The sequence below is a fragment of the Microcaecilia unicolor genome, chromosome 1 (assembly GCF_901765095.1).
Source record: "Microcaecilia unicolor chromosome 1, aMicUni1.1, whole genome shotgun sequence".
In the NCBI taxonomy this organism is placed as follows: Eukaryota; Metazoa; Chordata; class Amphibia; order Gymnophiona; family Siphonopidae; genus Microcaecilia; species Microcaecilia unicolor.
The window spans coordinates 467,941,737-467,968,601 of record NC_044031.1 but is presented as its reverse complement, the minus strand read 5'-3'; the positions used below and the strand labels follow the sequence as shown (position 1 = coordinate 467,968,601).

The 26,865-nt window shown below is 43.8% G+C and overlaps 1 protein-coding gene across 1 annotated transcript in view; it reads left to right on the top strand.

Moving 5' to 3' along the window:
- The window catches only part of TMEM241 (transmembrane protein 241), a 143,197-nt gene that overhangs the window by 65,125 nt on the left and 51,207 nt on the right, over nucleotides 1-26,865 (top strand). The window contains exons 7-9 of the mRNA XM_030188024.1: nucleotides 1,199-1,250; nucleotides 9,974-10,022; nucleotides 24,966-25,011. Of these exons, the coding sequence (XP_030043884.1) occupies nucleotides 1,199-1,250; nucleotides 9,974-10,022; nucleotides 24,966-25,011 (147 nt within the window). The remainder of the gene's footprint in view (nucleotides 1-1,198; nucleotides 1,251-9,973; nucleotides 10,023-24,965; nucleotides 25,012-26,865) is intronic.

Below are 26,865 nucleotides of genomic sequence, written 5' to 3'. Positions count from 1 at the left end.
AGCAACACACGGCAAGACTAGGCTAGCAGACGTTGCGAAGGCAGGGAGGAGAGGGCTGGCCGTCTCAAATAGTCGGAGTGCTGGGAACCACCGGCCCATTGAAAGAAAGAGTGGGGGCGCGTGCCTAAGGAACAGTCTGAGGAGATGGCGTGCTGCAGCGTGGAAGCCCGTCCATGCACTGGAGTTGCTGTGGTGAGCCAACAGGTGAGAAGGGCAGGACCGGAACACAGCGATGGCCGTGATATGAGCCCAGGAGGTGGTATGATGGTGGTAGCAGACCTAGCAGAGTGAAGGTGCTGAACCTATGGGGGGGTGGAGAGGGGATTGAAGGTGATGATAGGTACTGGACCTGTGGACCCAAGTTGGGAGGATGGAAGGTGATATGACTTACTGGACCTGGGGTAGGGTTAAAGGGGAGATGCTTACCATTGGGGCATTGGGGGGGGGGAGGGGGAGGTAGGATCTTGAGCTGCCTTGGAAGGGCACATAGCTGAATGTTTACCTGTTACCCCCACAGGGAGACTTCTAACCTTTCTCACTGCAGTCCATGCTGCTGGTGTCATATATCCCCACAGGGAAACTTCCAAACCCCACACATTAAGTGAGCACATGGTAACATAGTAAATGACTGCGGATAAAGACCAGAGTGGCCCATCCAAGCTGCCCAATTAAGATAGCTGGGGTTGTGACTGCCGCTCTGTGTAGTTTATCCCTCTTTATGCTTTTTGTAGTGTGAGAATCATAAGGTTTTTGCTTTGCTTGGAATAGATCCTCTGTTTATTCCCTGCCTTTTTGAATTCTGTCAGTGGGAGGCTATTCCAAGCATCCACCACCCTTTTAGCAAAGAAATATTTCCTGGTGGTGTTTTTAAATTTTCCTTCTTTCACTTCATTTCATGTCTTCTGGTTCTGTAGCTTCCCCAGTTTGGAAAAGGTGTTCGTTCGTTATTACCTTTCAAGTACTTAAACGTCTGTATTATATCTCTCCTGTCCCTCCTTTCCTCTAGGGTATACATAGTCAGGTCTTCAAGTCTCTTCTCGTACATCATCTGGTGCAGACTCCACACTGCTTTGGTTGCTTTTCTCCGGGCCACTTCAATTGTTTTTATAACCTTGACTAGATAAAACCTCCAAAGCTGAACCCAGTACACTGGACTTGCAGAATGCACACAGAATCTATTTTTCTTTTTCTTCTGCAGTTCATTATTCCTGTTGATAGCAGCAAGTTGTCTGCCATTACATGATCCCCAGGTAAGTGTTTGATTTATTTATTTAAATGGAATTCTTTCATGTTCAACACTTTCTACTTACCTTCTAATTGATACATGGCTACTAGATTTTGCACCCCAGGGAATTAATTCTGTACAGGTCATGTAGAGTGTGATATCTAAAGTGTGTGTACTAAATGCGAATTGTGTAACGGCAATTAATCATTTAATTGTTACAGAATTACTAGCTTAAGTCCACCATTATATACATAACTGTAGGTGCTAGCGCTTACACCAGGGGCGTAGACAGACTTGACTTTTTTTTTTGGGGGGGGGCCCAGAGTTAACATGAAGGGGGGGCACTTTTCATATAGGTATGAGTAGTGCTTGGTATACTCCTAAATAATGCCTTAGAGTGCACTTAATGGATTTCTAAGTAAACAGTCTGTCCTACATCAATCAACATAAATCATATACACACATGGAAACTTGGGGAAACTGACATTTTAAAATAAAGTTGCATTATCCCGTAACATAAACTTTGCCATTATAGCAGACTTGAGTCTGGTCACCTTCTCAACACATATCACAGTATCCTGGAAAATAATTACTGCAGTGGCACATATCCCTCTATTTTGCTTTATAACAAATATAAAATGCATTATTAAGCTGTATTAATAAAATAATTAAATACCTTTGAAGCTTTCTTTTCCCTTCCACTGGTGTTCTACTGCTTTCTCTCCTTTCTGAGGCTAACATTAAGTTCAAGTATCCTTATTGTTTTCCTTACACCCCCTTCTTCTTACGAAGGAGCAGTCAAATAAAGGATTGTCACAGATAGGGAAATTTCTTTGAAATGGTCTCACTGTGATAGCTGCTGAGAAGTGTCCATAGCAGTGTGGACAACATAACTGGCAGACTGGATGACTAGATGTTTTCTTGGGAGCACTGTCAGGAACTTTGGTCTCTCTTGGAAGCTAAAATCATAATCAACTTCCATAAATTTTGTGATAAGCACAGAAGATCCTTACCTCCTAAAAAGTGGGTAGTGGAAGCATAATATAATGACACCATGTGCAGCAGAAGTCACATGCACAAAGCAGCAGTTTTGACCCGGTCAGTGCTTTCTCTACCCATTACTGACCAGAAATTCTGGCAGCACCTCAATAATAGCAACACAAAAACTCTTCAATACCACATACTTTATGAAGTAACAGTAAATCCTGCAAAGATGCGTCTCAGAGCCCATGTAGCAAACTTAACAGCACCAATTCTAAAACAAACAAATACTATTAACTGTACCTTTACAAAGGCAGCAGTAAAAATATAAAACATCAGTATACTTCCTATTGGAAAACCAGACAAGTCAGACTCTTATGGATCCCCACACAAGCTATATACCAGCAAATCTCTCACCTTGGTCACATGCAGAACACAGATTAACCCTCATCAATTACAGAATAAAGGACCAAAAATTAGACCAGGAAACACTGAGAAATCACATTCTCTATAAGCAGAACAACACGGGAGAAATACAAATAAAAAGACTCAGAACCAGTCTCACAATAAGAGCTGTGAGATTTTGCAGTTTATATTATGAAACTAGTCCTGCAGTAGCAGGCGATGACATCTTATTAATGGTTCTCCTGCTGCCAATGGAGGGGGAGCAGGGATGCCAAGGGTAGCCCATCCCAAAGCTGGAGATTTGCCACTGCTATGCTGGAGATTTCAGGCCAATAAGTGAGTTTTTTTGTCACAGGCCCCAGCCATGTCTTACACCAGATATGGCAGATATACATTCCAAAAACTAACATATTCTAATCAATAAATAGAAAATAGAATGATTTGTTCTACTTTTGTTGTATGTCGTTTTCTTTTTCCATTTGTGTTGTCCCAGTCTCTGGTTTCTTCTTCTTCTTCTTTTTTTTTTTTTTTTTTAACTCTCTTGCCATGGCCTCCTTGTCCATTTTGACATTTCTTCTTTCTCCATGTTCACCATCCATCTTCCCTCTGCATTCCTATCTGCCCTGTCCAGTATCTTCCCTGTCTCTCTGCCCCATCCTTCCACCGTGTTCAGCATCTCCACTCTCTCTGTTCCTATTCTTGTCCTGTCCAGCATTGCCCTTCTGTGTCTCTGTCCCCTTCATATGACCATCACCCCCCTCTGTGTCTCTATGGCCCCCCCCCCCCCACATCAAACATGTCCCTTATCCATCCTCATATTCAGCTTCTGCTCTCGCTTTCCCCAAATTCTCTCACACTACCGCCCCCTTCCAGTGCCAGCATATCTGTATCTATCTTCTTCCCCTCCCCTGGGCCACATGTCTTTCTTCTTTTCCTACCCCTGAGTTCAGCATCTCTCTTTCTAACAAGAAAGCTATGCCCAAGCTAACTAGTCACAAGCTAGAAACTCACACTAAGCAAAACACAGGAGAACTAGTAAAGCTGTACACAAGCCAACAAGAAAAGCTATGTCCAAGCTACTAGTAACAAGCTAGAAACTCACACTGAACTGGACAAGGTAGCAGTGCACAGAGCACTCTAACATACCAGGGCCCTTAGACGATGCAAAGGCTGCAGTCTCTAAGTGATTAATAAAGCCCTTCAACACCTGAGGAGCAGCTGCAGCCATCAGTAAGCCTGGAGGCTGTCCAGGCACAAACAAGAGAGACAAGTCCGGCAGCCTGGAAGAACTGGACCGGACTGGGCTAAAGTCTGGAACGGGTAGGAACAGCAAGACAAACTAAGGCAGCCACTGGCTCTGGCCACCAGCGGGTGAGAGGAGCACAAACCAAGGAGCAGGCAGAGCGCACACAGAACATAGAGAGACTTAGATACCTAGGTGCAGCACAGAGGAGCAAACAGAGCCAGGCTGGAGACAGAAGTAGAGCTAACTCAGGCAGCACCCCCAGGTGAAGTAGAGTGGAGTAATTAGAGCCATGCTGGAAGCAGCCAGCTCACAGAAGGAAAACTACTCCAGAAAGGATAGGCAGAAGCCAGCTTAGAAGCTGACCCCAAGAAATAAGGTAAGTCTGAGGGTGGTCACGGCCACAGACGTGACACTAAGTGAAACGCTGCCGTCGTCAGCAATCTATGGAAGATTTCATGGGTGGAGGCTTGGATGGAGTGAAAGGTGACCAGACCGGTGTGGGGGTGCGGAGGTAGAGTGGAAGGAGAAATGCCGGATTACGAGAGAGAGAGGAAGACAAATGATTAGCCCACGAGGGTGAGGGTAGGAAGCCAATTCAGGAGCAGCTTTGCAGGCTCCTCACTCTCTTCAGCAGCAGATTTGTGGAATTGTGGTCTCTTACGACAGTGCAGCTCTATCCTCCAATGCTCCCAATGATGCTAGCGCCTATCTCTCTGGCCCAGACATGCTGGCTCCTGCCTACCAGCACCACGTGACTCAGTAATTCAGCTTGGTGCCAGTAGACAGGAGCCAGTACATCCAGGCCGCAGGGACAGGCACCATCGTTGGGAGCAATCATTGGCACATTGGTAGACAGAAGGCACGCACAGAGAACAGCAGCTGCTACATCTGTCAAGGAGAGGCTCACCTGAAAGCCTCAGCTTCAGCAAACTGCTATACCTAGAGGTAAGTGGTGCCTAAAAATCAGGCACCTTTTTGGCCACCAGTGTAGGGGGGCCTGAGAGAGGGATGAGGGGGCCTTGGCCCTTGAGGCCTCCCGTAGCTACGCCACAGGCTTACAGTAGCTCTATGAAAGGTGTAAATGTGTGTACCTAAATGCGACAGTTACATCGCATTTAGGCGCGTGTATTGTGCTTGCCCCTCTTGCAGTTTGCTCTGTAGAATTTAGGTGCTAACATTATACAGTTGCGCCTAAGTGCAGTTATGCTTGTAACTGCTAATTGACTCCAATAATTGCTAATTAATGACAGTATCAATTTACACCATTAAATTGTGTGAAACTGGCACCATTACTAATATGTGCATAAGCATTATTACCTCTTTTCCTACTTGTAACCTGTTTTGCTCTCTCTTCACCCTGGCATTCTTCATGCTTTTGCCAGTGCTTCACACTTGGGTGCATAAAGAGAGGCATGACCAGCAGGAAAAAGGAGGTGATAGTGCTGTTGTATAAGTCTCTGGTGAGGCCTCATTTGGAGTACTGCGTGCAGTTCTGGAGACCGCACCTATGGAAAGATATAAACAGGATGGAGTCGGTCCAGAGGGTGGCTACGTAATTAGTAGGCGGTCTTGAATGCAGAAATTATAGGGACAGGCTTATGAACCTCAACATGTATATGCTGGAAAAGAGGAGGGAGAGAGGAGACATGATAGAAACGTTTAAATATCTCAAGGGCATTTATGTACAGGAAGAGAGCCTTTTTCAAATGAAGGAGAGCTCTGGCATACGACAAAGTTGAGAGGGAATAGGCTTAGGAGCAATCTGAGGAAGTATTATTCCACAGAAAGGGTGGTGGAGTGGGCTGTGTCGGCATTACAACATCAGCAGCTGCTAGCACGACTTTGTAAAGAGGGCGGTAAGTATCATTAGAGACAAGAGAAGTATCCAATGGCATGAATATATTGAAGCATACAATACTCTTTTATTTTTATTTTATTTTTTTTAGGAGAGATGATTTTATTGTAAACCGAGAGCTGGTGGTGGGAGGCAGAGCTGGTGGTTGGGAGGCGGGGATAGTGCTGGGAAGACTTATACAGTCTGTGCCAGAGCCGGTGGTGGGAAGCGGGACTGGTGGTTGGGAGGCGGGGATAGTGCTGGGCAGACTTATACGGTCTGTGCCCTGAAGAGCACAGGTACAAATCAAAGTAGGGTATACACAAAAAGTAGCACATATGAGTTATCTTGTTGGGCAGACTGGGTGGACTGTGCAGGTCTTTTTCTGCCGTCATCTACTATGAATAAACTATTTATTCATAGTAGAATAATGCTGGACAATCATGGATTTGCCACATAGAAAACTGCACATGAATAAAAGCAATAACTGGTATTGCATAAGACCCTAAAGGTTGTCAAGTCAAAATATATAAATTCTCAATGAAAATGGCAATGTAATGAGAGAATGATAGAAAATAATGTATGTGTATACGCTCTCACAGCTGTGAAAAGAACATCCTTTATGCATTCAAGAATAGACACCACCAGACAGACTACCCAAAATCTTCAAAAACAAAAATCCTGCACATCTGAATATCAGTGATCATGATGCAAACAAAAAAAAGGCTGATATACCAAGCACTCCCTGGGAGTTTTGGAATTTTTTAATATAATTTTCTGATTCTGCATTATAACTCTCACTTTGTGCTTTTAATGCAAATCTTTTTAAGTTTCAAACCATTTTGGGGACCCTGTTTACAAAGGCGCACTAGCTTTTTTAGTGCGTGCTAAAAATTAGTGTGAGCTAATCGTGTGGACACCCATAGGAATATAGGTATCTACATGGTTAGCGTGCATTAATTTTTAGCGCTTTCTAAAAACGCTAGCATGCCTTTTTAAACAGGGCCCTTGATATTTAAGGCGTTAGCACGCACGTGTGGTGTTTTTGTTTTAAATTTTAATGATGAGACCTATCTAGTAGTTAATCCTGGTGAGTACTTAGTATTTAATTTAATTTACTGCAGCAATGACTAACCTGCAGTAGCTCAGTAGTGCAAGTTAGTCATTCTCATGATACAAAAATAACTTGTGATCAATTTGGTAAGCAGCATTATTTCCCTCTCCTGGGAGCATTGGGTCACAAAGCTGGGGGCTGGTGGTAGTAATTCTGTTCTCTGGAGGCCTCCCTCAAACGGATTTCCCCCCTCCTTATATGGCAGCTTGATCCCTTCTGTGAGGTTACTGCTAGAGATCACTGGCGTCATTTTGAACTCAGTGCCAGAATGGGCAGGAGCGAGTAGGGATTCTCTAGCTTTGACCCCATTACACTCTGCAACATTAGCTGGGGAGGGGCTAGATTACGCTTGGAGTAAGAGGGACTCCGTGCTCCTACTGTGTGGAGCAAGCGGGAATGTTTTGCATGGACTTAAGTCCCGTTTGTAATGCATTCAGCTTTCAGTTGTATTTTTCAGGTCAATGGTACAAGATTGATGTACAAGACTCATGTTGTGCAATTAAAGGATTTGTCCCTCTTGTGAAGGCTCCTAGTACTTTTTTGTTTCTTGGATTTTTCTCTGTACTTTGAACTTTCTGTTTGTTGATTTCCAGAACGATGGCATAGGTTGGGGTATTTTAGTACAGAGGACGGGCTGGGATGGAGGAGATTAGTTGCAGGCATGGACAGGTTAGATTCCATCAGGGACAGGCGGGGACAGGTGAAATTTATGTTCCCACGCAACTCTCTAATAAGGAACCTATATAGTACTTAGGTCCCTCCCAGTGCATCCCAAGCTGCACTGGGCAGCGCCATTTTGATGAGGCTGGGCTCAGGCAAGAGGGAGTAGGCCTAGACCACCAGATCCAGTGTTCACAAGGGGGCCCACTGAACCACCAGGGTATTTGTTTGGGGGGGGGGGGGTCCACCGGCCCACCAGGGATTTTTTTAGGTTGGGGGAGTCAGGAGGGTACACTAACTGGCCATACGTACAATAGCTGTGCCCTACTGCAGGAACGTTCGAATCCCTTTACTGACCAATGCTCAACACTAACAGCATGCATATAATTTCCATAGTGTTGAGCATTGGTCAGTAATTCCAAGTCGGTATTCCAGTCTCTGTTTTCCAGCACTGTTTCCTACTGCACCAGAGTTCTGTGCATCTAGCTCTCAGCCAGTTGGTGGACTGAATATCACCACTAACTAGTTAAGTACTGGCTCCGCCCCTGGACAGTCTCTGCTCTAACCAGTTAGTGCATTGGCAGTCAGAGGGAATATTCAGTGGCATTAACTGGTTAAGTGCCGCTGAATATTTGGGAATGGCCTGATCAGCGGGGTTTAACGGCAGGAGCCTCTCCTGCTTAGTTAAACCCTGTTGAATATCAACCCCTTAGATTTAGAAGAGGCCAGGGGCATACCTGGGCTAAAATTTATGAGGAGACTGATGACAGATGCTTTCTGGATAAATTTTAAGGAGGCAGCACAAATAGCAGTCCAAATTTAGAAGAATAAGTCTTCTCTTTACCTGAACAGATAGGACCACTGAATGTCTGGCGTGAAGATGAGCAGATAATTATATGCTTATCTTTATACGTTGTTATCTATCTTAATATGGGGTCAATGATTTATTATTACCAGAATTCACTCTGACAGCTTCTGAATACATTGACAATCATAGATCTGCTGCAGTACTATTTGTAAATATTTAAGTATGTTTGTGCTGGAACAGATGCAGGAACGTGAGTATTTTATTTTAATTACAGTTTGCTTTAAAAAAAGGACATTTTGAGGAGTGCCTAGCAATTAGAAAAAGATCAGCATGCCTTGATCTTCAATAGATATTTTGACCAGTTTGTTTTGATGGCAGGCTGTTAAGAGGAGCGCCAATTATTGGACTGGCATGCAGAGCTGTCAGGTTTTCTCCATGGGAAGCCACTCGCTTCAGCTTTACTGTGTGAAGTTGCTTTCCAAATTAAATGTCTACAGTAGCAATACTGTATAATCTTGTTAGCTTATTAGCAACACAAACCATTTAGAATAATACATGCCAGCATTCAAGGTTTCTCTTCCCTGCTGTCTACTGTGGCCCTTTGACCTTAGAAGAAAATGAGAAAGTGAAATGGTTAGAGTAGACGCGTCAAAGATGTATTTTGCGTAAAGATATAAAACAGAATATAGGCATGTACTGTACAGTTTCTAGTATGTAGCCTGTCTGTATTGTTATTTATATTCTGCTGTTTGTCAAGGCAAAGTACATAACATTTACAATGTCAATAATACACCAACTCTTCACTTAACTACAAAACACACAAGCACATAAATAACAAAATACTTTCCAAATTAAACATCTGCAAAACGCAAGTTATTAATAATAATAATTGATTAATCGTGTTAAACAAATCCTTTGTTTCATTCAAATTTTGTCTGTCTTCTGGTTCATGGAATGGGCAGCCCACCAGGGAAACAAATGCAAGGAAGAAATACAACTGAGTTTTGCCTACAAATGTTTATTACTAAGAATATTTTACCCAGTGCAGTAAGGTCCATTGTGCTATAAAAATACGGTCTTGTTTTCAGGTGTCCTATGATTCTGCCTGTATGTTCTATTCATGTAGCATAGAAAGTTCACTTGGTGCTTTCATGGTTTAGCTCTTTCTAGTTTTACTACAGTTAAACTACCTTTAAATCTAGACTGAAAGCCCACCTCTTTAACATTGCTTTTGACTCGTAACCACTCACCTCCACCTACCCTCCTCTCTTCCTTCCCGTTCACATTCATTGATTTGATTACTTTATTTATTTTTTGTCTATTAGATTGTAAGCTCTTTGAGCAGGGACTGTCTTTCTTCTATGTTTGTGCAGCGCTGCGTACGCCTTGTAGCGCTATAGAAATGCTAAATAGTAGTAGTAGTAGTTAATACAATAGTATAAGTTACACTCATTTCATGGCAGACTTAGGCACAGCCATTGTCGCACCTAAATTTGTTATGCCAATGATAGTGTTCAGTAATAGAATCGGGGTTCCCAGATGCCTGTTTTTAACCAGCACATTTTCTGTTTCCTGACCTGTGTTTTTATAAAGGGAGGGGAGAGCAGTGTGATGTAATGCTCACCTTTGGAACCATATAGCCGGGGAAGTGTGATGCATACATGTCCTTGTTTTCCTTCAGTCTGTGTTCTTTGTTGCAGTTTGATCCTGATGGCTATTTCTGGGCTGTAGTTCATTTGAGCTGTGTTGGTAAGTTGAATAATATGTGATAGAATAGAGCTCTTTGACTAAACAGAAGCATTTCTATGATTTCATGGAAACTGAAATACCCGCATATATGGCATTTCAATAGTCCAATTTGGATAGTATCAGAGGTTGGGTGATAGTACAAAGTGTGGAACTTGGGAAGAAAGGATGCAACCCTTTTAACTTCTATAGTGTATGGAAGACACTCGAGACCACCTTTGAGATCTGAGTATAAAATGGTTTGTACTTTTTGGGGATCTTGCCAGGTATTTGTGACCTGGATTGGCCACTGTTGGAAACAGGATGCTGGGCTTGATGGACCTTTGGTCTGTCCCAGTATGGCAATACTTATGTATTTATGTAAGACACTCTCCAGGGAGCAAAAACCCCTTGAACTACTGTGATTCAAGAGAAAGCATCTAGGCAGTTCATTAAAATATCTGTCTGATAGTGTATGTATGGCAAAAGGCAACCGGTAAAGAAACAAAAACCACATAGCCAGGCAGAGTACATCCATGCATGTTTGTAAATTTCTTTGTTTTGAGCATAGCATTTTTGATATTACAATGATAATTAACTATACAATGAATCCACCTGATGTGCTCTATTTGTATTAGTCTACATTAACAGAATAATGAACTTTTTTGCCCACCTGATTGGTCCAGTTTTCCCTGCTCACTGTGTCAACATAGACCCTATTCTGTCAGCAGGTATCACCCAAATTTTACGGTATAACCACCCTTTATATTTGTCCCAAGTGTGCTTGAAATCTATATTCATGCCTTGTCATTGGCTCTGTTGATTTGATTTTATTTATTGGGATTTATTAGCACTTTAGTGTGTCCTGCGTTAGGCTATGTTTGCTGTGTTCAGGCGCATGTTAGCACCTAATGCAGCGTAATAAAAGGATCCCTAAAATAGCAGTTCTATGCATGTCTTCTTCATTTCCCTCCCTCTAACACTACAGTACAAGTCTAAAAATCCACACTGCTTGGGGATTGGGTCAGTCCGGATTTTCTGGATTCTCAGGAAGTACTTTTAAAATTTAAATTTAAGGGTAAGAATAAAGAGATGAACAGGCAAATTTTGTTTCCATGCATTTTTCCAGCATCTCTCTGTCTTTCTTCCCCTTCCAGCGAATCTCTTCATCAATGGAGAGGCCCCAGGGGCCTGATCCTAAAGGAGGGACCCCAGGCCCCCTCTCCCTGTGGCTGCACCACCTCTTTCCCTCCCCACATGGTATGGCATCTTCCCCTGTCCGCTTGCTCTCGCTGTCCCTCACTGGTTCAGAGGTTTCCCATGCTGCATCACCAGCAGTAGACTTGCAGGCTGCCTCCGGCATGTACCGGACTGTACTCCTCTGACCCATCCTGCCCCATCTGATGTAATTTCCTGTTTTCGGAAGGGTGGGATGGGTCAGATTGATGCTGGTGGCAGCCTGTGAGTAAGGCTGCCACTGGCACTGCAGCACAGAAGACTTCTGAACCGGTGAGAGTGACAGTGAGAGCAAGTGAGCAGGGACAGGAACAGAGGGAAAGACGCAGGCCCATGTGTTGGGGGGGGGGGCCAGAGGGAGAGAGAATGTGCAGTCCGGATTATTGAGTGGTCCGATTACCGCAATTTTTTTTTTTTTGGGGGGGGGGGGGGGGGGTCCAAATTCCAGCTTCTGGATTTTTGGACTTCTACTGTACTTCATAATTATTTTTTTCTACTTAAAATAATGTCCTCTTCTACTTAATGAAGTTACTTGGTACTTGTATTCCCCCTTTCTTATACCAGTGATACTATATATTTATCCCCTGATATTCAGATGGCGGAAGGTAGCGTGGTTAGCTAGCGCCGCCAGCACTGATCCTGGATTTTCAATGTCGGACCATAATTCTCATAAGTGGGTAACGCAGTCCTGCATTGCCCAGTCCACCTTCCCACCTGCCACGAGAGCGCGGTTACCGTAATTCTTTTTTTTACTGCAGTGAGGAGTGCTGCTACTACTACTACTTATTTCTATAGTGCTACTAGATGTACACAGCACTGTACACTGGACATAAAGAGACAATCCCTGCTCAAAAGAACTTACAATCTAACTAGGACAGACAAACAGGACAAATAAGGGATAAGGGAGTTACAAATGTGGGAATGATAAAAATGGGTGTTGAACAAGTGAGTAAGGGTTAAGAGTTAAAACGACATCAAAAAGGTGGGCTTTTAGCCTAGATTTGAAGACAGCCAGAGATGGAGCTTAACGTACAGGCTGAGGAAGTCTATTCTAGGCATATGGTACAGCAAAATAAAAGGAACGGAGTCTGGGCTTAGCAGTGGAGGAGAAGGGTGCAGTTAAGACAGATTTACTCTGTGAATGGAGTTCCTGGGGAGGAGTGTAGGGAAGAGATAAGAGTGAAGAGGTACTTAGCAGCTACAGAGTGAATGCACTTGTAAGTCAATAAGAGGAGTTTGAATTGTATGCAGAAACAGATAGGGAGCCAATGAAGTGAGGAGAGGGCTAATATGAGCATAGCGACACTGGCGGAATATAAGTCATGCAGCAGAATTTTAAACAGATTGAAGGGGAGAGAGATGTCTTAGTGGGAGACCTGTGAGAAGCCAGTTGCAATAGTCTAAGCAAGAGGTGATAAAGAGTGTGGTAAGGGTTCTGGTAGTGTGCTCAGAAAGGAAAGTATGGATTTTGGTGATATTATAGAGAAAGAAACAACAGGTTTTAGCAGTCTGTTGAATATGCGCAGAGAAGGAGAGAGAGGAGTCGAAGATGATCCCAAGGTTACGAGCTGATGAGACAGGGAGGATGAGAGTGTTATCCACAGAGATAGAGAATGGGGGAAGAGGAGAGGTTAGTTTAGAGGGAAAGATAAGAAGCTCAGTCTTGGTCATGTTTAGTTTCAGATGGCGGTGAGTCATCCAGGTGTCAATGTCAGACAGGCAGGCTGATACTTTGGCCTGGATTCCTGCTGAAACTTCTGGTTAGGAGAGGTAGATGTGGGGGGAGTCAGCGTAAAGATGATACTGAAAACCATGGAATGAGATCAGAGTACCAAGGGAAGAAGTATAGATGGAGAAAAGAAGAGGCCTAGGACAGATCCCTGAGGTACACCAACTGATAGTGGGATAGAAGTGGAGGAGGATCCACCAGAGTATACACTAAAAGTACGATGGGAGAGATAAGAAGAAAACCAGGGGAGGGAGGGGGATACCAAACATCCTATGGTACTATTGGGCATCACAGCTTAAACAAATTGCGGTATGGGGAAAGGTGGATTTATCATCAATAACAAAATTAGAACAGATTTTTGTCCAAGAAGGGGCATTAGAGGGATTGTTATGGGCCCAGATTCCGGAAAATACATATAGGGGATTCACCCTGAACCCCTTCGTATCGCATCTCTTAGCATTATGGGGTACTTTAAAATATAGGCTGAGAGGATCTAGGACCAAGTCCACATTTGCTTGGATCACACAGGATCCAGGCTTCCCTGCTGGGACTCAGGGTGGAGTATTTAAAACATGGTTCCATAAGGGACTGATTAGATTTCGAGACCTACTGACAGATGAGGGAATTAAACCCTTTACGGAATTACAGGAAGCCTATGAATTACCACCATCTGATATCTATGCGTATCTACAAGTAAAGCACTATGTAATTTCCGCAAGGTGGATTAAAGATAAATTAGTAGAAAAGGAAAAAATGGAGGATACATGGGGGAAGATTGATTTATGGGGAAAGGGAATTTCCAGATTATATGATCATATACGAGGGTCACAATTTATAAAACATAAGTACATGCAGGCCTGGGAGAGGGATCTGAAACAGGAATTCACCGATTTGGAGTGGGGAAGAATGTGCAAAGAGATCAAAAAAGCTTCAGTTTGTGTATTACTGAAAGAAAATGCATATAAAGTATTAAGTAGATGGTACTATACGCCAGAGAGAATAAAGGTAATGTTCCCAGATGCCTCAGATATATGTTGGCGATGTAAGGAGGAAAAAGGTACTTTCTATCATATATGGTGGGAATGTGTACACATACAGAAATTTTGGGAGGGCGTTACGGGTATGTTGACAGAGGCTTTGGATACTCCCTTCCCAAATGACCCAAAATGGTGCTTACTAGGGTGGGGGAACCAGAAAGGAGTGAAATGGGGACAAAGGATTAAGAGGTTAAGCCTAGCGGCTGCAAAATCAGTAATAGCGGCATTCTGGAAACAAGATAAAGGGCCCACTTTACATAACTGGATTGGGAAGGTTGAGAACCTAATGGTGATGGAGGAGTTGACGGATAAAAGGAGGGGTAGGTTTAATGTACAGGCTAAGGAATGGGAACAACTTGATCGAATAGTGGGGAAAGAAATGTAAGGGGGGGGGAATAAGGAGGGGTTCTCGGGAATTGAAGGGACTAAAGAAATGAGAATGGGGGGGAGGGGGGGAATGGGAGGGGGGGGGGGAAATGGAGGAGACTTTGGAGGGGACAGTTTATACTGTATATATGTTTGTATTTTGAGGTTTAGAAAAGGGAATGACTGTTGTTACCAGAATTTAGGATGAAAACACTACAATGTAACTTGTATAAGGTATGATTAATAAAAATTTATTAAATTAAAAAAAAAAGAAGAAAACCAGGAAAGAGCAGAGCCCTGAAATCCAAATGAGGACAGCGTATCAAGGAGTAGGTGGTGATCAACAGTGTCAAAAGCAGCAGATAGATAGAGAAGGATGAGGATAGAATAAAGACCTTTGGATCTGGCCAGGAAGAGGTCATTGGAGACTAGCAAGTGCTGTTTCAGTTGAATGAAGAGGATGAAAGCCAGATTGAAGTGGATCAAGAATAGCTTGGGCTGAAAGAAAGTCAAGACGGCAGTGAACAACACATTTGAGTATCTTGGGAAAGGGAGGAGGGAGATGGGGCGATTAGTTGGAAGGACAAGTAGGTTCCAATGAAAATTTTTTGAGGAGTGGTGTGACTACGGCATGTTTGAAGGCATCAGGAACAGTCGCAGTGGAAAATGAAAGATTTAGGATGTGACAGATAAAAGGGATGACAGTAGGAGAGAGCGTGCTAAGTAGATGACTGGGAGTAGGATCAGAGGAACAGGTAGTTAGTTTCAGAGAGGAAAAAAAAATGTGCAGTTTCCTCCTCAGTGATTTCAGAAAATGAAGAAAAGGAGGCGGGGGTTGAAAGAGGGTTGAGAGAAATGGACTAAGGGAAGGAGAAGTGGAGGTGACTTGGTTGAGAATTCAAGTTTAATCTTGTGAACCTTATCATGAAAGTACTCAGCCAGAGTCTGGGAGAAAGTGAAGGGGGAGTTTGGAGGTGAAAGTACTTTGAGGAAGCAGGGGACGAGCTTTTGACTGGATCCAGCAGAGAATAGCCACAGTAAAACTGTCTGTGCCGGTCGGGGAGAGGCTAAAATCTTTCCAAGAAAGGTGGCCCCTTGTGAACTCCGACCAGTGGGTTCTTGAGATAGTCCATCTCAAATACACCCTGAATTGGCATCAGAAACATCCAAATTGCCCACCGAGAGCTCATTGCTTAGCTCTCCACAATGGCAGGTGCTTGCAGAGAAACTCTCAGCCCTTCTAAAGGCCCATGCAATTGAGCCCATTCAGTCAGGGGAAGAAGGGCAGGTATTCCAGGTACTTCCTTGTACAAAAGAAGACAGGGGGGTAAGTCCCATCCTAGACCTAAGAGTCCTGAACAAATTCCTAGTTAAGGAAAAGTTCAGAATGGTTTCCTTCTCCCCATGATTCAGGAAAATGATTGGCTATGCTCTCTGGACCTAAAGAATACTTATACACACATCTCGATATTTCCATCTCACCGAAAATATCTACAGTTTTGGCTGGGAATACAACACTTTCAGTACCTCGTGTTGCCCTTTGGCCTCCTGTTAGCTCCCAGGGTATTTACCAAATGTCTAGCGGTAGCCACAGCATCGCTATGCAGACTGGGAAGCCTATATGTTCCTTTGATTGGTTGGTGAAGAGCATGTCTGAGGATGGTGCTCAGGAGTCCATGCGGAGGACTATTCTGGTGCTCGAGCGACTATAGTTTGTTTTATGTTTAAATCTTTTTTATTGGTGAACAGAAACATAGAATCTCTTAACACAACTATTAACTAATTGTTATCCAACTGTTAACCGCCTGTTTTTCCTTTTTTTGTTTCCCCTTCCCCCCCCCCCTTCCCCCCCCCCCTTTTCCCTTCCCAAAACCGAAACATTCCCTTAGCTTTGATAGTCAATCTCGGAAGTCTATTATATGCTATTACAAGTTCAAGAGGTAACTTCTTGCTGACGGGGTTAGAGTGCTCCAAAATGATGCCCACCGCTGCTGAAATTGTATTCCTATTGGCGAGTTGACATCAGAGACACTCAGTCTTTCCATACGTACCAGCCATAGCATACGTGTCCTCCACTGCTGAAGAGTCGGGCCTCTCATTGATAACCACTCTGTTAGTATAACTTGTTTGCCCACAATAATTGCTCGTTGAACAAATGACGTGAAACCTTTTTCTAGGCGGGGGCCCATTGTTAGTTTACCAAACAGAAAGGTAGGCTTATAAGTCCAACACTGTCTCCAAAGCGAATTTGTATATTTGATGATTTCTTTCCAAAATCTCTCTATTGTGCTGCATTGCCAAAACATGTGCCCCAAACTTGCGCCTTCTGCTCCGCATTTTGGGCACTCCCCCCAAGGGGAGAGTCCCATGTAAAAGGCTCGTCTGGGGGGCACATGTGCCCGCAGCACAAACTTGTATTGTAATTCCCAATGTGTAGATTGGTAAGTGGTTCGCCTTATTGACAGCACGTGGGACTTTATCTGTGCTGCGTCAATTTCAGTATGGAGGTCCGTTGTCCACAGGTGAGCTAGACGCAAGTAATCTGGCTCTTCAACTGTATCTTTTATGTGGCGGTGATGATATGATAAAGGCACTTTCTGCTGTGCTCCAAGTGAGAACGCCGAGGACAATTCTTCCTGTGTGTCCTCTGCCAAAGACTCCCATGGCAGTGAAGCCACGTAGTGTTTCAATTGTTCATAAAAGAATTTTTCATTTTGTTGTATTCCATATTTTGATTGTAATTCCATAAATGGCTTCATACGGCCTTCTCTTGTGATTACTTGCATTAAATATTTTATCCCTCGTCTCTTCCACCTATGGAACACTGCATACATTTGCCCCGGGGGAAAAGCTGCATTATCACAGACTGTAAGTATGGGTCACTTTTGAAGAGAAGTGATGAAGTTTACAAATCCACTTCCATACTGCCACTGCACAGGGCATAATCCTTGTCCGTTTCAAAACTCGAGGTATCGGTATCCCAGTAGAGTGTAAATAATTGCTGAAATGAGTCCCCTTTGTGAGCTCGAGCTCCAGTGGAGTATCTGTAAAATTTGTTGTGCCTCGGAACCAGTCATTAATTGTCCTCATGCCACTAGCAATGTTTAGGTGCCTTATATTTGTCAGGCCCAGGCCACCATGCTCCACTGGTACGCAAAGCATGCTAAAGGCAAGACGGGCTTTTTTGCCCCGCCAGAGGAATTTCTGTATCATAGTCCGCAACTTTCGTTCATGTTTGTTATTGATATACAATGGCAACATTTGCAGTACATACAACCACCTGGGAGCTATAATCATATTAAATAAAGCAATGCGGCCTATTAGCGAAAGAGGGAGCCCAGCCCATGCCTTCAGACTAGTGTCTGTCTCTCTCAGAAGTCTATTGATATTTAGATCATACATGTTATTCATGTCTGCTGGAACCACCACTCCCAGATACTTTATATGTTCTCTCGTTTGCTGAAAAGGTAACCTATCTCCCCAGTCTTTCCCTTCATCTGCCCCGATTCCCATCGCTATTGACTTAGACACATTTAATTTAAACCCAGAGAGTTTCCCATATTGTGTAATTTTATCTAATAGCTCTTTTACAGACCGCCCTGGATCCGTCAAGGTCAGCAACAGATCATCTGCGTATGCCAGTACTTTGATACACCGGGTTCCTATGAAAACACCTCTGATTTTATCTTCCTCTCTAAGTGCACACAACAGGGGCTCTAAAGATAATACAAAGAGCAGTGGCGAAAGGGGGCAGCCCTGCCTGGTGCCTTTCTCTATTTTGAACTCTTTTTCTTGGAGCCCATTGACTATCACTCTTGCTGTTGGATGGGTATATAGGGATTTAAGTGCTTGCAAATACCATCCTGAAAATCCCATGTGACCCAATACATTAAATAGGTAATCCCATCTGACCTGGTCAAATGCTTTTTCTGCATCTAATGCCACCACCAATGCTGGCCACTTCTCCTCCGAGCATGTTGCCATAGCCAGTAATAGCCTACGTACGTTTTGTGTTGCTTGTCTTTGCCGCACGAATCCTACCTGCTCTGGGCCTATTAAGTTAGGTAAAATGTCTGCCAATCTGTTGGCTAGCATTTTGGCAAGTAATTTTATATCTACATTTAGCAACGATATTGGTCGGTATGATTCCACTCTGTCCATTTCCTTCCCAGGTTTATGGATCAACGTGATCAGAGCCTCGTTAGCATACTTAGGGAAATAACCCCGGTTGATCACTTCTTCATAATATTCTAGCAAAGCCAATAATGCCCTGGGGGGGAGCAGTTTGTAATATTCCCCTGTAAACCCGTCCGGGCCGGGTGCCGAGCGGAGTTTATGGGATTTGATGGCATGTTGTAATTCAGACATAGTCAGTGGGGCATTGAGTTTTTCGAGTTCTAGGTCTGCTAACTTGGGTAAGTTCAGTCCCTCTAGGAATCTTTGTGTTTGTTGTAGTGATGACTGTGTATTAGCTTCATATAGGTTCGAAAAGTATTCAGTGAACATTTGCCCAATACGTTCTCTAGAGCTAGTGATTGTCCCCTGTGTGTCCCGCAAACTGGTATCGCCCTAGACCCCCCCCAATTCCTGATGAGCCGTGCCAAGAGGGCTCCCGATTTGTTTCCAAATCTGTGCAACCTGTATTTATAATAAAGAGATGACCTTGTTGCTCGTTCATGTAGCAAAGTATTCAGTGTTGTTTGTATGATTTTTAGTTCATCTAGTGTTGTCTGATTAGGGTTGTTTGTGTATCTCCTTTTTGCCCTCTGTAGTTTTTGTTCTAATTGCAAGATACTCGCTAATCTTGTTTTTTTCCTCCTACTGCAATAGGCTATAACTTCCCCTCTTAAGACTGCTTTTGAGGCGGCCCAGAATAAACTGATTTTTTTGTGTGCATATTCATTATTATTCTTTTCATAATCTTCCCATTTTTTGCATAGAAATGCCTTAAAGTGTGGGTCATTATATAAAAACGTTGGGAATCTCCAGCCCCCACCTCCCTGCTTGTCTGTGGGTACCTCTAAGTCTATCCAAATTAAAGAATGGTCCGATATCTCCTCCGGACCCACCTCTGCTGCTATAATCATAGGGAAAAGTGATCTCTCTACCATTGTGTGGTCTAATCGTGCCATCGTGTCATGGGCTCTAGATCTATGGGTGTACTCTCGTTCGTCTGGGTGTAATATCCTCCATGCATCGACTAGGTCCAGCGTTCTTCGAAATATGGAAAACTCTTTATTCCTCTGCCCTGAGTAGTAAGACGTTGACAAACTTGTAGTGTCCTGATGTGGGTCTGAAACTAGATTGAAGTCTCCCACCACTATTATTTTAGTTATTTTATATTGTAAACACCTGTTAGCCAGCCCACTGAGAAATCCAGGGATATGTTCATTTGGACCATATAAGTTTACTAATATGAATTCCATCCCTTGGAGCCAGATTTTTACAGCTAGATATCTGTCCTGTCTACCTTGTGCTAATGCCTCTACAGTGCATGGTATTCTTTTCCTAATTAGGATAGCTAGGCCCCCCCCCCCCCCTTCCTTGTGCTGCGACTGAATGGCACTCTCCTACCCAGCTTCTACACAATTTTGAGTGTTCTATGTCGTTCAAACGCGTTTCCTGTAAGCAGGCCACATCTGCCCTATGCCTGTTTAAGGCTTGTAATATTTTTGCTCTTTTTATGGGGTTGCTAATGCCCCCCACATTCCATGATATTATCCGGGCTGGCATGCTGCAATCCTCTCACTTTCACTCAGAGGGTCCAGTACGGTCCGTTTCAAAATAGGATTCTTTAACTTAATGCTTTCCCCTCGGACCCTCCATACCCCGTTTTTCCCCCTTAAACCTTCCATTTTTATTTGCCGCTTAGTCCTCCATAGCATACCTAAATTCAGAACTACAGGGAATTCCCCTTTCCCCCCCCCCCCCCCAACTTTCTCTCCCTCTCCAAATAACCCATTCCCCCCCCTTGCTATTAAGGGGGAGAATTAGACAATCCCGTTTTGTGCCTGGGGCCCCACCCCACCTGTGTGCTGTAACAGTAACCTTCGCAATCAGTAATTGTACATATAAATCACATCAAACTTTCTAATAGATCACTTACTCTTTGGACCCAGAACCATATTATAAAGGATCCATGATATTATGGTCTACCAAAAACTTTTTAGCTTCAGACTCTGTGTTAAATGTCTGCCATGTGTCTTTTATCATGATTCTGAGTCTCGCTGGGTATTGTACTGCAAAGCGGATCTTTTTTGCTACCAGTGTTGTGCACAACGGATGATATTGTCTCCTCTGCTCCTGTACATCTGCCGAAAAGTCTTGGAAAATTAGAATGTTTCTCCCATTGTGCTTAAGTGAGTCTCTTTTAAGTCTAAATCCTTGCAAGATTTCGATTTTGTGCCTATAGTTTAGGATCTTTGCCACAACAACACGTGGCCTGTTTTGGGTCTCCTGTTTCCGGCCTACACGGTGGGCCCTTTCAATTACCAGCGTGCCCATTGTGTCTGTTAAGGCAAGTTCTTTAGAAAGCCAATTTTCTAGCCATACTTCTAGGTTGCGCTCAGGGAGAGATTCCTCCAATCCCACAATGCGAATGTTATTTCTACGGGCGCGATTTTCGAGATCCTCGATCTTATTCTCTTGCGCAGAGATTTGCCGTTTCATTGCAGTGATATCCGGGGCATAGCCTTGCGAATCATCTTCTAGTGCAGATACCCGGACCTCTGCATCCGCCACCCGAGTTTTTAGCCCGTCAAGCTGTGAGTTAATGCCTTCAAGTTTGCGGTCTAAAGCCGCCCATTTGGGCTCCCAGGCCTTTGCGATGGCTGCAGTTAATTGATCTAATTGTACCTCGGTAAAATTCTTTTGCCGCCGCCGCCATGTCGTCGGCCATCTTGGGCTCTTCTCCATTCGATTTTATTTTTTCTTTTTTGGCAGAGCGTTGCGCCATTCCGGCCGGGTTAGTCCTCAAATATCTGTCCATGTGTTATTATGTTCCCAGTAGACGAAGAAAAACAGTGTTGATTTCTGGTGTTATCGTTAATGGTGGGGCGGCGGCTCCGGAGCTCGTGCTAGCTGCTGCTGCTTAGCTCATGGCACCACCGGAAGTCCCTATAGTTTGTTTTAAACTACCCAAGTCCCATCTCCACCCAATCCAGCAGTTAGAATTCATTGGAGCCCTGCTTGATAAGAGGACACTCTAGTCTCGGCTTCTCAGGTTCACACCTCTCAGCAGGTCATGGCTTGGCAGATGTTCAGGTTGCTGAGACACATGGCATCCACAGTTTATGTAACACCCATGACACATCTTCACATGAGAACTGCCTAATGGGCCCTATCTTCTCAGTGGTGTCAGGCCATGAGAAGTCTGGAAGATGTCATCCGAGTGTCCCTGTTGTGGTGGACCATTTGATCTAATTTGACTCTGGGACTCCATTCCAAATTCCTTAGCTGCAAAAAGTGCTGACGACAGATGCATCTCACCTGGGTTAGGGACCTCATAGATGGGCTTCACACTCAAGATGCTTGGTCCTCCCAGGAAACAGATCTCCAGATCAATCTCCTGGAACTTCAGGCTATTTGGAACGCTCTAATAGCTTTCAGAGGTTGGCTCTCTCACCAAATTGTACTCATTCAAACGGACAATCAGGTTGCAATGTTGTTACACCAACAAGCAGAGGAGCACCGGATCACGCACTGTCAGGAGGCCGTTCGGATGTGACGATGGGCACTCAAGCATGGTATGCACCTTCGTACCACTTAGCCAGTGGGCAGAAACACCAGCCTGACCGACAAACGTGCGTTGCCCGGGAGATCTTCCAAGCATGGGGAATCTCCTCAATGGATCTCATTGCCACTCACATCAATCACAAAGTCCCTCAGTTCTGTTCCAGGCCCACAACAGACTAACATCAGATGCCTTCCTCCTTCATTGGGGGACAGGTCTTCTGTATGCATATCCTGCCATACCTCTTTTGGGGAAGACTTTGCTGAAGCTCAAGCAAGACCACGGGACCATGATTCTAATCACTCCTTCCTGGCCGAGGCAGATCTGGTTTCCTCTTCTTTTGGAGTTATCCTCTGAAGAACCGTGGAGATTGGAGTGTTTTCCAACCCTCATCACGCAGAATGAGGGATCTCTTCTGCATCCCAACCTCCACTCTTTGGCCCTCATGGCCTGGATGTTGAGAGCCTAGAGTTTACTTCCTTGTGTCTTCTAGAGGGTGTCTCCTGGGTCTTGCTAGCTTCCAGGAAAGATTCCACTAAGAGATGTTACTCTTTTAAATGGAGGAGGTTTGCTGTCTGGTATAAGGGCAAGATTCTTGATCCCCTTTCTTGCCCTACACAAACCCTGCTTGAATACCTTCTACACCTTTCCAAGTCTGGACTTAAGACCAGCTCCATAAGGGTTCACCTCATTGTGATTAGTGCTTATCATCAACGTGTTGATGGTAAGCCCATCTCTGGACAGCCTCTAGTTGTTCGCTTCATGAGAAGTTTGCTTTTGTCAAAGTCCTCTGTCAAGTCTCCACCAGTGTCATGGGACCTAAATGTTGTTCTCACCCAGCTGATGAAAGCTCCTTTCGAGCCACTGGATTCCTGCCATCTGAAGTACGTGACCTGGAAGGTCATTTTCTTGGTCGCAGTTATTTCAGCTCGTAGTCAGTGAGCTTCAGGCTTTAGTAGTGGATGCAACTTGTACTAAGTTTAAGCACAACTGAGTGATCCTCCGCATGCTCCTAACTTTCTGCCTATGATTGTGTTGAAGTTCCATCTGAACCAGTTGATTGCCTTGCCAACGTTCCTTCCCCAACCTCATGCCCATCCTGGCAAGAGCGCCTTGCACACCTTGGAGTGCAAACAAGCATTGGCCTATTACATGGAGCGGACTAAGCCCCACAGACAATCTGCCCAAGTTTTTGTTTCTTTTGATCCTGACAGGATGGGGATCACCATCGGAAGATGCACAATCTGTAATTGGTTGGCAGATTTCATTTCTTTCACTGATGCTCAGGAGGTCATGTAATCCTCACAGTGTCTGAGCCATGGCTGCGTCGGTAGCCCACTTGCAGTGAGCCTCCATTGAAGAAATTTGCAAGGTTGCAACGTGGTCTGCAGTGCACACATTCACATCTCACTACTGCTTTGAGCAGGATACCCGACGTGACAGGCGGTTCGGACATGCAGTAATGTGTAATCTGTTTGGGGTTGGACAAGAAGTAAGGCGGAATCTGTTTGGGGTCTAGAATCCAACTACACCCCTCTAGGCCCATTTTCTTCTGTTCCAGGCTGCACTCTCACATAGTTTGCATATAGTTTCAGGTTAATCTGTGTTATGTCCTCGCGGTTGTGAGGCCTAATTACCCAGTGGTGGTTGTTTTCAGTGAGTCTGATTGCTAGGGAGTACCCACTTGTGAGAATTATGGCCTGCTTTTCCTTGGAGAAAGCGAAAGTTACCTGTAGCAGGTGTTCTCCGAGGACAGCAGGCCTTATATTCTCACAAACTCTTCCTCCTTCCCTTGGAGTTGTCTCCTATTTTTGTTCTTCTGTGCTGTAGTATTGTACTGTGTTAACCGTATTCTCGCAGCAGGAGGGAAGGCACTTGTGCATGTTTAGTGGAGTGTGTCTCACGCTCCACAAAGCTCTTGCTAGCTTGTTATAAGCTCTGAACTGGTCAACGTGGAAATGTATTTCCCACTTATTAGAATATAAGGCCTTGGAGAATACCTGCTTACAGATAAGTTTCTTTGCGATATTCAGCGGAGATAACTGGCTGTCTCGTGCTGAATATTTGCACTTAGCTGTCTATGCACTACTTAACTGGCCAGGAGCCGTTCCTGGCCAGTTAAATAGTGCTGAATATCGGGCCCTTTGTGTTTAAATTTTAAGCAGTATTGACATATTGTGATTGCAGGATAAAATATTTCTAAATATTTTTAGGTGGTAAAGGGGCTCATTTTCATAGGTTACTATGCAACTTTATAAGTCTAAGTGCTAATATGTATAAAATATATACTGAATAAAGGTTATTAGTTGCTGACATAATTTTATTTGTTGTACTGCTATGGCAAGCACATAGGACTCAATTCTATAAACATCATTCCAAGTTGGGCACCGTTTATAGAATAACACTTAGTGCCAGGATCCACGCCCAATTTTGGGTGCGAGAAACCAACTTAACCCTGGTGCAAATCCCTGTGCCTAAATTAGGCACAGATCCCCCCAAATTCTGTAATACTGCACGCAGATTCTTGAAATGCCCCTGACTCGTCCATGGCCATGCCCCCTTTTCGGATCCACATGAAAAACTTTATGCACACATCTTTATAGAATCATGACTATAAAGATGCGCGTGTAAATTCCAATTACCAATTAGCACCAATAATTAGCTCTCAACTAGCGCTTGTTGATTCATTAAGCAATTAAATTGTGTGTGCAGTTTAGGGTGCTATATGTAGAATTAGGTAGATAATTTCTATTCTCACTAAAATTTCTCTCTCCTCTCAAGGTGCCTCTGCCTAAGATTAACATACTGTAGATAACCATGTATCTACTGAACAGATGTCCAGTTATGAATTGATATTTCTATTACAGGAGGTTACAAAGTATTTCAGAAGTCCCAGAAATCAACTGTTATAAGGTAATGTCTGTAAAAGAGTTTTTGCAAGGCCTCCATGTACAAAAGGATGATATATTGCTGGCTTTGCTGTCTCAGAGGGCTGATGCAGTAAATTTGTGTTCGTACTGTGCACTGACACTCAGCGCACAGCTTCCTAGCACAAGCCAAATGCAAAACTTTAGCTCCCCAATGCGATAAGCAAATAGCATGTAAATTACCACTGTGTTAGTTTACGCTTTTAGAAGCACAGTGCACACCACCGCGGTAGTATGCAGCTGTGTGCTGCATTGAAGAGCAAAACGTCCCCCTTCCTGTTGGTGCAGGGGTTGGGAGACGTTAGGGGGGAAAACACTATCCTGCTGGACTCTTGCATCCTCTCTACCCCCAAAAGGACCTCCCCCCCCCCAAAAAAAAATCTCTCATGGTCTAGTGAACCCCCTCCCCCCTGCAGACCCCCCTGATCACCCCCCTGATCTTCTGACTCCACATCCTCCCCAACACCTAAAATTAAAATCTAGGGTGGTCTAGTAGACCCCAACATCCCTTGCAGCCCTCTGACCCCCCCCCCCCCCATGCACCTTGAAGTTGTGAAGTAGGAGTGATGCCCACGCACTCCTTTCTCTGTGCCCCCCAAAATTGGTGGTGCTAGACCCCAAGGGGTGCATCATGCCCAATTCTGATTTGAAACTGATCGCAAACTAGTGTTATGATGAGGAATGTTTTTCATGTTAAGTAATGCTCATCAGAAAACCCATTTCTCTACTATGTGAAGACACAAATAAGTTAGACCCTGGGGTTTTTTGCATCATATGTCGTTTTCTGTTTGTAGTCATTCGTTTTTTTGTTTTTTTTTAGAAAGAGTAAGAGGTGAAAAAAAATCCCATTGGTACCTAGATATTTTTTTATTGATGCATGTTTTCAGTTACTATGGAATAGTAATAATCAGCCACACCCTCCCCCCCCCCCAAAAAAAATGTATATATTTGGGGTGGGAAGTTTGACAGTTGGTAGAATCACTCCTCACCACAGACTGTGTTCCTATGGCTTAATCCCAGCTAAATCATTAAACCCAGTGTTTAACTGTTATAGTGCAGCAAATGGAAATGACAATGAGGTGCATTTGCTTGTTTTGAGGCTGTAAACAGGCTGAAGTGAATGGCTATTCAGGCAGGTCATAAAAGATATTTTCTGTTCAAAGCTGGTGAAAATGATACACAGGAGAAGCACCTAGGGTGATATCGTAGACCCAAAATGTTTCAATATATACCTCTCTGAGCCACAGAATACCTTCACTTCCTCATTTTCTTCTGCATGAGTCTTTCTCTTTGAACATGCAAAGTTGTTCTGATGGCTTTGTCTATTGTAAAAAGCAGGAAAAATTTACTGGTCATGCTCAGATATGGTGGCATGATCTAATGACAAGAAGCCAAAAATGCCTTCTCACACTTTTGTTACCCCACTGATTCATAGGAATCAATAAGGGGAAACACCATCATCCTTGTACACAGAAGAAAATTTTAATACTGTCAAACACAAACTGTGCAACTTGCAAAGCATGAAGAATTGCTACCTTGCAGAACTGGCATGTGTCCAGATGTTTAAAACAAGACAAAACAAAAAGCACCATTCACATTTACGCACACTCTGTATTCTCTCATCCTTCATTCACAGCTGTCCTCTTCCTACCTTCAATTGAAGGGTGTTGCGTAAAACCTGATGTCCACTTTAGCAACAAACTGAGGTTTTGTTTCTGATTTATTTTTTCATAGAGGCTTTTCATTATCTACTTAATTTTGCTGAAATCTTGTTAAGTCCTTGTATTAGCCATTGCAAAGTTTTATCATGTCTTTGGCTTTGTGCAAGAAAAAAATAAAA